Source organism: Cervus canadensis, chromosome 5 (genome assembly GCF_019320065.1).
Source record: "Cervus canadensis isolate Bull #8, Minnesota chromosome 5, ASM1932006v1, whole genome shotgun sequence".
Classification (NCBI taxonomy): Eukaryota; Metazoa; Chordata; class Mammalia; order Artiodactyla; family Cervidae; genus Cervus; species Cervus canadensis.
Window position 1 is genome coordinate 4,482,829 of NC_057390.1, and position 13,999 is coordinate 4,496,827.

The window sequence follows — 13,999 nt, forward strand, 5'->3', positions numbered from 1 at the left end:
CTGATAGCAGACTCCAAGAGGCAAGTCCTAAACGAATGCTGAGGGGGGTCTGCAGGCCACACCCAGGAGCCCAAGAGCAGGCCTGCTGGAAAGCGGAGGGATGCTGTTGACCTGCTCTGCATTGGGCGGGCCAAAAAGTCTTTTCAGGTTTTCCTGCTACATCTTATGGAAAAACCCACACAAACTTTCTGGGCAACCCAGTATCTTCTAGGGCTCATGATGTTCTGACACCTTAGAAGTCCTGCCTGACGGGAGCACCTGCCCTCCCAGGGCTGGTTCACTCCTGAAGATGGCAAGCTGCTTCCGGTTCCTGGGAGCCCGCCTCACACACCCGGCAGAAGCCCAACCCCCTAAGCACACTCACACAAACCCCAGCAGAGGCCCCACCGAGGAGCCTGTTCCCTCCCACTCTGCCTCCAGAGGGAGACCTGGTGCTCCGTCAGGCCACCCTGCGAGGGCCACACAAGCAGTCGGGGTCTTCAGGCAGCAGAGGCACTGGGTGCTCAGAGAGGGGCAGGCAGGCAGGGGAGCCGAGGGCGACACGGGGGACTCAGGGCACACAGCGGGGGAGTCCAAGGCAGCACAGACGACCGGCGTGGGGGCAGCCAGCGGAGGGAGGCACACGTCAGCACTGTGACTTCTGCAGACCGTGGAGGCGGGGCTGGCTGAGGGGCCCGGGGAGCTTCGGAGGGTAATCGAGTTCCTACAAGGCTCATCAACACGGAACTCCAAACCCAGCCCCGCTGCACGGCTTTAAACACAGCCTCTGTTCACGTGAGAAAAATAACATTGTTGACCAATACTGAGTTCAATTCTCTCCATTTCTGAGGGAAAAGAAATATTCCAACTTGTATACTCTACAGATGTTATCAACCATTTACTAACACTTCCATCAGTTTGATCTCGGGCTTTGCCTGTGAGCCATGCTAAGTACCGTCTCAGAAGTGGAGGTCTATACATGAAAGTGATAAAAACAAAACCTAAAAATTACTCCTAAAGTTAAGTAGGTTTCAGTGCTCCTAGAGCGAGGCTCTGACTAAAATGAGCAGTACGAGAGACGCCGTCTACTGACCGATCCCCACAGAGGCAGCACATTTAGTCTGGTCCTTAATCTCCATGCGGACAGCGTTGGCAAACTCGTCAGGCGTGAGCCTGGTCTCCGCGAGGATCTCGGTGATGTCCACCAGGGCCTCATCACAGCTGACGGCTTCGATGTTGTGTGTGTAGCTGCCGACACAGAGCAGACGTGCGAGTCACAGCCGTGCTTAGCGTCACGCAGGCGCGCCCGGCCAGCAGGCTTCCCACAGCCGCCTTCCCAACATCCCCTGAGACTGAAGGTGCTAGAAGTGCTACCATTGAACTGAGCTGGCTCAGGTCACTTCACCTCTAACTGCAAAGTTAGTTCATCAGTATTTTTTTCCATATTAATTACCAAAAATACAACAGAAATGATCACTTCAATTTCTCTACGGTGAGAACACCTCCATAAACCTTTGAATATCTGCAAAGTATTGAGTCAATTAGAACTGTCACAACATTTAATTTTAAACATATTCAAACATGTTTTACCAGAATCCCTGAGGAAGAAAAACCACACAAATCAAACAAGCAATTGATGGTCTCCTGAACACAAATGCCCGGGACAGAGCAGGATATGACGGCCGGTCAGCCACGTGCCCGTCTAGAAGGACACTGGTGACATTCTCTTCAGATGGAAACACTTTGGGCTTTGGTTTTGGTTGTTGCTGTTTTTGGTCATGATCTACCTACACAGAGCACTGTTTCAGTTCACCAGAGGAGAGGAAAGGGGAGAGAAGAGTTATTGTGTGGCTCTGATGTTCATTAAATACGTGGACCACAGGCCAGCAAAGGCCTCGGGACGAGAAACGGATCTTCAAAAATCCACCTGGTGAAGTATCAGGGGGCCAGCCCTCCACCTCTCACCCCAACTCACTGCAGGCTGTATATCAGACTAATTACTACCAACAATCATTTAAGAGATGAGTGGTCTGTCTTGGATTAACTCCAGGGAGCCATCTATCAGAGCAGAGTGTGTCCTGATACTAGAGCTGCCCTGAGGCGGGATTTCCAAAGGTGGCAGGAGAATAATGAGGAATCTTTTGTTCAAAGCACAGCCACATGGCCACTGAAAATGTCTCCACCAACCAAAACTGCGTGACCGTGTCCACGAAGTCCCCGCCCTGCGGTCCAGGCTGCTGGCCACTCCGGCTTCATAACCACAAGCAGCAGCACCAGCTCAGGCCCCACCTCCAGCCCCCGCGGGCAGCGGCTGACCACAGCTCCGGAGGGGACCCAACAAGCGCACACCCCACCTGCTAACAGGGCGGGCCCGTGTTTGGGGTCTTAGGACAGCTGTGTGAGAACTGGCTTGTCCCTCAGCCCTAAGTCCACACACTGATGGCAGAGAGCTTCCCTGGCCCTCTCAGGTTCTCTCTCCGTTAGAGGAAGCCCCACAAAGGCAGGGCTTGGATCTGACTCCTCTCCTGCAGGACTGGCAGCATCGACAGTTGTCTGCACGTGGTAGATGCCCTGTAAGCAGGAGAGGACGAAGTGACGAGAGAGGCGAGCATCTCCCTCAGAACTCCTTCAGAACATTGGTACAGCCTAAGGGCTGGCCGGCGTCCACTCACACCTCGCCCGCGGCGGCTCCCGCTGCCCTCAGCAGAGCTCAGAGGCTGGGACGATGACCTTACCTGGCCTTTTATAGAGAGAATATGGCAGGCCCACATACTTATTTAAAAGTTTGAGTTTTGAATTAACATTAAATATATGTATACTGTAAATATTCAAAAAACAAAATCTCCTTTTCTCAAGCCATCTAATCACCTATCTTGAGACTATGGGCGACCCTTGAACAACAGTGGTATGAACCTTGAGGGATGGCTCATGCATGGGTTTTTTCAGTAGTGAATACGAAGAGTGCTACGTGATCATGACCACGGAGAAGCCAAGGGTACAGACAGCTGGCTGTGGGCTACACACGATTCTGCACCTCGTGAGCACAGCTCCCCACTGCCACCAAGTCGTTCAAGGGCCAGCTGCATCACTAAACGTTTTTATAAAAGCTAACATCTGGCACGCCTAATGATTTCAGAGGACAAAGGATTCGAAAGAGTCTCTACTTGTGAACCTACAGTTCTAATTTTCAACAAAACTATAGCTCGTATGTAATAAAAGAGAATAACCAGGTTAAAAATGCCCATCTTTCATCCGTCTGGTCCCATGAAGGGAAACTGGAGCCGCTGAGCAAACGCCATGTGGACAGAAGGTGAGGCCCGCGGCAGCACCGGCGAGCGGCTCAGGCCCGGCTGCACAGAAGTGTCCCGCGGCCCGAGCCTCGCCCTGGGGGTGCGCACGGGAGGAGTGGGCCGGATGCTGGCGGCGGAGGAGTGGGTTTCCACCAGGCCTGAGGCAGCGGGTCCATCCCCAGGATTAGGTCTGAGCAGCCAAGGGACAGAGGAGTAAGCATGGCGCACATACCTGGCTAGCGTCTCGTACATCGTTCGTGCAACCTCTTTATACGCATGGAAATCGTAAGGAACCGCCTGGAGACTGGGACAAAGCTGCTTGGCTTGCCCGAAAAACATTCCATTCCTAATGCCAACTTGTCTAGAGAAAGAACAGAATACAGGGGAGGTTAGACCTGGAATTTTTAAAAGTCAAATCAAGTATCAAATATTGCTATCTCCCCAAGCCACTGACACACAATTTTCATTTAACTCCCCTCTCAGGAGACGTAAAAAACAGGCAGTGAGAAAGCTTACAAGTTTGTTTCCCCACAAAGGAGAATCCCACAGTTGTCAGGTAAGTGTAAGTGACACAGCAGACATGCCCAAATATGTTATTCAAAGACACCTCCCGGGCCTCGTACCTCTGACCCCCCTGCAGATGCCAGAGAGTCCCCAGCCATGCCACAACCACCACAGAGCGGGACCGTGCTATGGAGGTCTGCTGCCCCAAAAGAGGGCCTGGCTCAGCCACGGTTCATCCCCCAAAGACAGAGAACCACACAGGACAGTGAGCGCTGCATGACAGGCAGGCAGGAGGCACTCATCCCGTCACCACCCAGCTCCCCCGCGACCGACTCCAAGCGCCTGTGGCGGTTCCACGGTGGCCGAGATGCCGACAGCGGTGGCCACGGCGGGACGTCACTCTGGCAGGAGCCGGGGTCCACAACCGTGAGGGACCTGGTTGAAAATGGTACATCTCAAATCTCCCACATGTCTCCGTGCCCCACATCACCTTTGATATTTAGAGCATTCAGCACAAAACTGTAATTATGGGATTATGCACAGTGAGTAAAATTCCATGTTACTACTCTGCAATGGATCAAGAAAAAAAATCTTACAGTAAAAACATAAGCAGATGACAATAAGCAGTGTTTCCTGAGATTACATACTTGTAGGTAAATGCATCACATGGTTACGTCATGTTTCCACTCAATAAACATGTACTCACTCAGTACTCAGTATTTAGTACAGAGGTGTCCCTGTTTTTAAGAAACACGGTCTTCAATAAGCAGAGGCCTGCGGCTCCCTGACTATCCCAGACCAGCAGTGAGCAGCAAGGAGGAAAAGAATCCTCCAAGCTACTGACATGAAATGATATACTTTTTAAATGTATATAAAACAGTAATGGATGATCAGACTGCAAAGCCCAGAGTAGATGAGAAACATCTAATAGGAGGGAAAAATGACAGGAAAGGAAGAGATGACTAACAAATCATGGTAAAGAAAACAAAGCTCTCATTCATTTAACAAAAATCTATGTCTCAGGCGCCATGTGAAGTGGTGGGTAGAAGACAGTGAACAAAATGGACCCCATGACGTCCACGAGGATGACCCGCAGAGACCCACGAGAGAACGGGCTCGAGCCCACGGGCCTTATTATGAGGCAGGGAAGTGCATGCACAGTAGTTTACAAGGCTACGTAGAAGTACACAAATAGTTTAAAACATGATAGGTAGGTTCAACATGTAAAAGCTAAACTTACAAATTAAAGGCATGTGTTACATAATTCCCATAAGTACTATATTCTTATATTTACAGTACTTTCATTTTCAAATTTTTTACCTACACAAAAAATTCCACAGGCATATTACTTAGAAAATTATAATACATCAACTTACGTCCTCAGGCATACCTATGTCCCAGAGAGAGATGCTTGGGGATCACTAGACACTGTGAGGAAGTTATGAACAGAAAAGGAAAAACCTAAGAGGCCTCCCACAACTGAGGGAAGTAGAACGCTCCTAGTTGGTGGCTGGGAAAGGAGGCTTGTTTCACATAAAACAAATGCGCAGGACTTCCCTGACGGTCCAGTGGTTAGGATTCAGCGCGCTCACTGCCAAGGGCCCGGGTTCAATCCCTGGTCAGGGAACTAAGACCCCACAAGCCATGCAGCATGGTCAGAAAGTAATAACAAACAGGTAAAGACAATTACACGGTGACTTCACCACACTGACATCTCTGCCCGCCAGCTCAAACACCAAGCAGGACCAACACCAGGACTTCACGGGCGCCCACTGCCAGGTTTACAGGGAAAGCAGCACACGCCGTCTTCTCTGTGCTATGTGCTCAGGCAAGGGTACCTGGGTTGCATTAGATAATGTTAAAAAAAAACCCAGCTATTAAATCGCTGTCATTGTCAATTCAATATTCTGAAGGCCATCCACATCACTAATTCAGGATAGTAAAGGGTGAAAACGGAGGTTTAGAAATTATTTGCTCCTTAAAATCGGTAACTGTAGGATATATGTATATCATTACCTATCCATCCACATATCTGCCTTCTAACTTAGTTATGGATAAAGCTATTACTAGTTCTCTATGGTGGTTTAGTCACTAAGTTGTGTCCAACTCTTGAGACCCCATGAACTACAGCCTGCCAGGTTCTCTATGGTAAATATAAGTAAAGAAAACAGGCATGCAAATCTCGACTTGTGGAATTAGATTCTACCTTCCTATGGCTTCTACGGTCATGTTCCATACTTAGCTAACCCCATTATTATAAGGACCATGTCTACTGAAAACTCTCCAGTGCCTAAAACTGGGATGACTGTCCCTACAACCTAGTCTCCAGTCCAAGTCCAGAAACATTTCTCTGATGCAACTCTGTATATATTCATTAAAAAAAAAAAATCTCACTGAAGGAAAATATAACTGTTAGATAGCCTTTAAAAAATAGGATATCCAAGAGACTCTCATTAGGAGTAGCCTAGAAAATGAAAAAATTACAATTAAAGGACAAAAACCCCATTGTTGTGGGTTTCATGTTTTCTTTCCCCTCAACTTACACTCAAATTCATTTTCACCACTTTTCGCATCTCCTTCAACATTTGCCATCTAAGTGACCCTTAAATGGCTTGCTGCACAGCATTTGGCCCTCATATATCATCACTCCAATTATTCTGTAGCATATTCAGCTTGACAATCACCATCTGTGGTACAATACAAATGCCCTATCCAAACACCAACAGAGGCCTGGAGTCCAAAACCACCAGGAGCTGGCAACACTCTGAACTCTGAGGCGACCTTGGCACTCACTCCCCAGCCAGCATCCAGCAGGGGGCGCCGGGTACGGGGGGAGACCCGGCAGAGGCAGCACAGGAAGGCCGCTCCCACGTCACCGACAGCCAAGACCAAAGACTGGGCAAGCATCCCTCACAGCTTCGAGATGCAGAACACGACGCCCGGTCACCAGAAGCATGCCGTCTGTCACCACCCGTAACTCAGCAGGGGGAGACTAGCCCACTGCACAGAATCAGCTCTAAACTTCCTGCACTAATGAAAACATAGAATCCACAATGCATTCAGATCTAATTATCTTTTTCATTAAAGAAAGTTTCAATTCCTTGGCGACATGATCAACGAACAATGAAAAAGATTAAAACATAACTGTCAATGAAAAAAGCAAAGTCAGTCGGGGAGTAAAGCCTGACGTGTCATAAAGGATTTGAATATAATCCTTTTTTCTTAGATATCCTTTTAATAAGACAATTGGCAAGATTTTAAGCAAACTATTCTGGTTAGATGATGATGTGTCAAGATACTTTTTTGATCAGATTAGACTTGCTTGAATAACTCCAACTTTAAATCACGACTGAAAAATGTAATATATATATCAAGTCATTGTTGTATACTGTTAATGTTACATGTCAATTATATCTCATTTTTTAAAAAGCATGAATGACAAAACCATTAAGACACTACCAAACAAAAACAGGACTGAAAAGTGTGCCCGATGTGACCTCAGCCTGCTTCTGTAATTAGTAAACACTCCCACACTTGCCAGCGGTGTGTAAGTAAGTGCTTTGCTGTTGCTGCTCCGTCGCTCAGCCGTATCCGACTCCTCATGACCTACGAACTGTGACTCACAGGCTTCCCTGTCCCTCAGCACCTCCTGGAGTTTGCCCAAGTTCATGTCCACTGAATCAATGCCGCCATCCAACCATCTCATCCTCTGTCACCCTTTTTCTGTCTTCAATCTTTCCCAGCCTTAGGGTCTTATCCAATGATTCACCTGTTCCCATCAGGTGGCCAAAGTACTGGAGCTTCAGGTTCAGCATCAGTCCTTCCAAAGAGTATTTCGGATTGATTTCCTTTAAGATTGACTAGTTTGCTCTCTGTGCTGTCCAAGGGACTCTCAAGAGTCTTCTCCAACACCACAGTTCGAAAGCATCAATTCTTTGGTGCTCTGCCTTCTTTATCGTCTAGCTCTCACATCCATACAAGTCTAGTGGAAAGCCACAGCCTTAACTACGTGAGCCTTTGTCAGCAAAGTGATGTCTTTGCTTTTTAACACACAGTCTAAATGCTCGCTGTGTTATAAAGTGTCTGTGTTCAGTTAACAAGGAAGAAAAAAATAATGAATGCTCTTTAAATTAATCACTTAATCATTAATCATGACTCCATTTTTACAACCCGAATAATCGATTTCTAAAAACATCTTTCTAAACTAGGAGGAACGTGTGGGATGTATCTGTTTCCTCCAGAACTGACACAGCCGGCAGTAATCAGGCTTCGTGCTGGCAGGCCAGAGCACTGCGACTTGAAGTGAGCAGATGACCAGGCGTGCCAGGGCGGGACTGCTGGGTTGTGACCTAACAGGCAATCAGGTTTTAACATAACTTAAAAAAATGCTGAGTACCAGGTTTAAATAACAAGGGATATTTCCTGGCAGAAAGAAATAACGATCAGAGTAGATGACCCTAAGGCCCTCTTCCACCCAAAAATATCTAATTCTTTAATCTTATGCTTTGAAAGACAACGACTGAAAAATGACAATGTCCAGCTTCTTTTGGTTTTCATCACAGAACCTACTGCTTCAGCAGGACACTAAGGTATTTATTTAAAGTTACTGAGCATTTGTGAAGGCAAAAAAAGGAAACGGAAGGGATTAAGGTTAGAAAGACTTCTTTCTTTATTTGTTACATTCAAGTCACAGGTTTGACTAACCCATCTAAATCCACTTCAAAAGATTATATAAGAAATGAAGTAAATTAATTATTCAACAACATCTTTAATGCCTACATACCTGGCTTCATAACTGCAAGATGCGATTTCAGCCTTTGACAAAACAGAATCAATTCCATTTATCTGTGCGGAATCTTGACTCTCCCACGTTGATGGATCTGGTATTTCTGCTTCAAAAATAAAATTGAATGATTTTATGTTAAAAATTATTTTCCTTAACTTTCATTCAAGAAGTTTGTTTACCATTCATTTCATATACAAATGTTCAATAAATTCCAAGTAAACTGACATTTACCCCCTAATCATTTAACAAAAGAAAATCTAAAACTCTAAAATAGCTTACTTCCAGTATATCCTTTACCAGCAATCAAGAACTTATCATAATACATACAGTTCTATCTTAATAACAGTTTGAAGAGACATATACCGAAGGATAAATATAAACCATCCCTTAGGTCTCTGGAGATGCACAAGAATAATGAACCTCTTCCTACAGCCGCAAAAGGATGACACAGCTCTCCCAACTTCCAGCTTCACACAAGAACACCAAAGCACACAGTCTAGACAGCCTATTGACTGCCCGTCCTATGATGTGACCAGCACGTGAGAGATGGGTTAAAACACAACTTCAGTTACGTCTCTTGGGACACCACAGAATTCCCAAAAAGAATATGCTCTAAAAAAAATCTATTCTCATAGTTCTACTATTCTGAACAAAAAATACCATGAGTCAGTAAAATATGACTGAGAGTGCTTGGGCTAATTCTAGACAAATACATTAAGAGCACGACGTTAACAACATCACTAACAAGCTCAGGATCTCTTTCCTATTTATTTCAGAGACATAACATTCCATGAAAAATCAGCCAAGTGAAAAGCACTGCCAGGTAAACAAAGATTTACGAACAACTCCTCCTGATCTGACTTCGGTGATCCTCAACACATTTCACCCGACTATGCAACACATACAAGCGAGTCTGGGTTCCAGCACCCACATACACGAAGCATAAATACAAACCAAAGTCTGAGGACTGGCATATTCATGGGGTCAAATTCCACTTGCATCCAAATTAAAAACAGCAGAGCACACAACCTGAGTCATGATTTCTGATACAGCATGACTAACACGTGCTATACTAGGACAAATTAAGGACAGAATGCAGAGCGGCCGACCCAGTGTCCTGAAGGGGTTTGGAAGGCTAAATATCAGCTTTAATAGTCCATTATTCCAAGCTGAAAATCTGTAAGGATTTCAGGGTTGTTAGTATGACAGTTCAACGGTGGCTGCTACTAACCCAAAAAAGAAGAGCTGAAGCCGGAACAGCCACAACCAGCTGCCTTTCAAAGGAGCACCCATGAGCTATGCCTTAAGAGCTGGGGAGTCAGGGGACTTCTATTCCAAGGGCTAATTAACCCACCTACGGGAAAAGTCCCACTGCTGCTGAGAGCACTGTCCGCGGCCCCTGCTCCCAGCAGCCTGCCGGGGGAACCTTGCAAAGTTCTCTCTGCTGGGTGGACTGACCCAGTCCACAGTGTGCCAGGGCAGTGCCTCCACAAGCGGAGCGAGCTGCTCCGTGGGCGGTGCGGGGAAGTGCAGGGACACACTGTCCTTTCCTCCCTGGAGGGCAAGGGAGAAGGCGGCTCGTCAAGCCCTGACAAACCAGATGGGCACATGGAGTATGCGCAGGGATGGCTGGAGAAATCAGGAGAGGACCCACATCTGTGAAAAAGAAATCGCTGAGAGTAAGTCTATGACTAATACAATTTAAAACTTCGGTCGCTCTTTAGAACGAACACTGAAGTTGCTGACGGGATAGGAACACCTGCATTCTGGAATCTGGGAAGGGAGAAAAGGCCCAGCCAGGAAATCATAGTATACACAGATTCCAAATTCCAGACAAGGCCCACTGCTGAGTATGGCTCAGAAGCAGCTGCAAAGAAGCCAGGGGTGGAGACCCTGGTCACGCTGGTCTGATCAGACAGAGTCCCTGAGTATGACAAGAAAGAAACTGAGGTCCTATAAAAGGCTAATGATGTGTTAGCTCTAATACCTCGCCTAGATGTACAAGACAAAACATTAGAACTGAGTTGTTTTTTTTTTTTAAGTTATGGTACAGAAGGCAAAGATTCTAATTCCTAAATTGATCCTCAATGTTTTAAAATTTGGTGTCGTATCTAATAACAGGACCCAGGGAAAGAAAGATCAAAGAATAAAAAGGAAAGAGGAATGAAAGCACTGGAGAAACAAGTTCCAGGGGTGAGCTTAACTGCAACCGCTCTAACAAAGGCCATCTATTCACATCATATGCAGCAAATACTGTTAAGATCCTAACAGGTCAAAAGGTTCAGCACACACATAAAAGTGAATGATGTCACGTCAGAGAGAGTGTAAAATATAAAGTATCGTATTCTCTTTTTCTAGTGACAGGAAAATCTAGTTTTGACAGTTTTCAATGGCAAGTCCAACATCAATACTTCTTCTAATATTTACCTCTGGTTTACCACTCATACTTAAAGAGGCAGAGAGAATGTGAGCTATACAAGCTTATGAAAATCCAGCGGCTACACTGAGGAAGACAGTTAAGTTATTACAAAGGTCAGAATTCTGCTTACAAACTGCTTATGGTCAGATCATTGGTGACAGGAGGAAAGACGTGAGAGAACAGCTCTCCACTCACTCTGAGGAAGGCATGCTTGCCAAGACCAAACCTCTGGATGTACACTGCGTAACAGGGGCAGACACAAGTCTACCCACAGGAGCAGCTCTGAGCACCGGGGAACCAAGAGATGCTACGAGCAGCGTGCACAAGGCGTCTTCCCTCTTTAAAGCTCATTCAGTATTTACTGAGCGCCCAGTGTGACAAGTGCCGTGCATTCTCTTAAGCTACTTGTTTACCAGAATCTTAGATTTCATCTTTAATACCACACAGAAAAGCAGATAGGAAAACCAACCTACTACAAAACCAAGCTACCAATACTTCAACTACCCACCTTGTCAAATATGACAATACAATGCTCAACAAGTTCAGAATACCAACCTCAAGATCTACTCACTTCACACTAGAATCTCAAAAACTCTCTTATTAAATGACCAGGAAAAGGTTCAGGAAATCTGGAGAATACAAGTACACATGAAGCATCAAAATGTAGCTATAAATATTCTCCTTTGTATCCATGGCATGTAAACAGATGATCACAACCAGCAAGAAAAATGTAATCCCAAGAAGGTCCTCCGAGACATCTACTGGCGTTACTTTCATCTTAATTTCATCGAGGTCATTTCTAAAATAACCCCCAACTTTTCTAACTGAACACTAAGAACCTGAAGTAACTGGGATGAAATTTAACTGCAAGCGTTCCAGACTACTACATATCTGATCTCTATTTTCTGAAAAATTAATTTTAAAAAATTTGCAGACATCTATGGGAAAACTGACCAATGTCAAACAATTACTTCGTAATTACTAAGCAAATATTTCTCAGGGAAAACTGTCGGGTGGGGGTGGGAGGAGGAGGGGAGAGACATGAAAATCAAACAGTAATGTGATTAGTGTAATTTATATAATTTTGTTTATTAACAGCCAAAATTTAAAAGCTAAAGAGGCAAGAAAAAAGTTTCCCATATGAAACAGGTGCAACAAAGATGTGGGGGATGATTGCTGGCTTTATCTTCTCACTCCAGTAACTAAAACCTTAACTGTTCTTCAGTCCGATGATGCATACACATCTTCAGAAAACAAACTTCAGTGTCCTTACTTGGATCAGAGCCCAAAACAACAGGTAATTAACTTTCAAGTCTAGAAGTTCCTACAAAATGATGTCCATGATTTTCCTCCCCAAACTAAATCTATAGAACGCAAGCTAATCATGCCTTTTAAACATTCTTCACTCTCTTTCCCAGGAAAGTATCATTATCCAATTCAACAAAGCCTAACTATAAACCACTCATTTGTATTATGTTCAGATTTTGCTTTAAGATGTGACTGACACCCTTAAAACCATTGAATGAAAAAGCTAATTGTTTCAACTCTGCTTTTATTTCTGTAACAACAGAACCAAAGCAAAATGCAGAAGTCTTCGACAGGTGCACTAGGACTGTGCAGCTTGTATCTGTACCTGCTTTGCCTCTCAGGATCTTATTCTGATAATACTGCCACTCCAACTGGGGGTTAGCGCCAGGACGCAGAGGGGCCCAGCCGGTGCCCCTGTTACTTGTAACAGCCACTGGTTTTCCTGTGAGAAGAGTACGATCAGTTTTAAACCTAAGTACAGGAATGTTAACAACAGTAAAAAACATGTAACGGAAAATTTTTCAAAAGACGTAAAAAAATATGACATTTTTCTCTAGCTTTATTCAGGCATTAGTCCCTAACGGAGACAGGAGCTTTAAAGATTATCAACCGCTATGCAAAAGTCATCTAAGTGTCTCTGCACCCCCCAAAGTAAACTATTCATGACAATCTTGATGCATTTATTCAACTTAAAAGCAACACTATCATAGCTTCTCGTTGTCTCTCTGGTTTCTTAAAGTAGAAAATAGGCAACACAGAACCTCAATTCAGAGTGGCAGGGTGAGGAGAGAAAGAAAAACTGTATCTAGGTTTTTTATAATTCTGGTATCAAAAAAGTAAGGTAACATCTAAACTAATCTTTATTTTTACAGCAAGAAAAAACTAATCAAAATATATATGCAGAGGAATCACAACCTGACCTACTACAGAACAAAGGTGAGTGTATACGGTCGCGAAATTTTTGGTTTAGTTACAAAATCTTTCACACACCATTTCCTTGTATGCGTATGTGTCAGAAGATAGGTCTAACTCTGTAAACCAACAGCATGGATAATTCATGTTTGTGTGTGTGTGTATAAAAATATATTTCACTGAATGCATTTGTAGTGAGGATAAAGAAAAAAATGCATCAAAAAGCCAGTCATGGGCTAAAATCAACTCTTTACAATCTAAACACCTCTATCGGAGCTCAAGCAGCAACTACTTGTGATAAAAATAAAGCCCTACTATTATCCCCAGCAGCTTCTGTGCTTCTCTTACACGAAAAATACTCTTGGAAGAAAAGGCTAATAGTTATCGCTTTCAGATCTAAACTTCTGAAAAATCCAGAACAAATATTTCCAAAATTACTGACAGGTCACAAATACCTAAAATTTCCATTAAAACAAAGACTGCACAGAGGACAACACATTTTAACAATGTTCAATAACACAAAATTATTCTACAACCAAAAAACTTAGAATGTCCCCTAACAGAAGGATAGTTAAGCGATTCACTCAGGAGAAAGCATAGTGACCCAAGTTGCAAAGACATATGCTGCCATAAAATTTCCATTTATTGACAAAAAATAATAAATATAGGTTAAAAACAGAAAATGCCCTAATCTTAGATGATAGATCCTTCAACTGAAGAGGAGTATTCTTCCCTAAAGGCTTGGTCTCTACAGGGAGGAAAACAATTTTTTCTAACTTCCCTCAATCTTTCTTTATTATG

At 44.4% G+C, this 13,999-nt stretch overlaps 1 protein-coding gene across 10 annotated transcripts in view; it reads right to left on the minus strand.

Annotated features, from left to right (window-relative positions):
• The window catches only part of REV1 (REV1 DNA directed polymerase), an 86,980-nt gene that overhangs the window by 19,609 nt on the left and 53,372 nt on the right, over positions 1 to 13,999 (minus strand). For 8 of the 10 annotated variants that reach the window (XR_006269347.1, XM_043467920.1, XM_043467919.1 and 5 more), the window contains 4 exons: positions 12,612 to 12,728; positions 8,557 to 8,665; positions 3,502 to 3,630; positions 1,073 to 1,227 (listed from right to left, as the gene is read on the minus strand). Coding sequence is in view for 9 of the 10 variants with exons in the window: in XM_043467920.1 (XP_043323855.1) it covers positions 1,073 to 1,227; positions 3,502 to 3,630; positions 8,557 to 8,665; positions 12,612 to 12,728 (510 nt within the window). In the remaining variant the exon portion in view is untranslated. The remainder of the gene's footprint in view (positions 1 to 1,072; positions 1,228 to 3,501; positions 3,631 to 8,556; positions 8,666 to 12,611; positions 12,729 to 13,999) is intronic. The other 2 variants (XM_043467921.1, XM_043467923.1) reach the window with 1 other exon arrangement.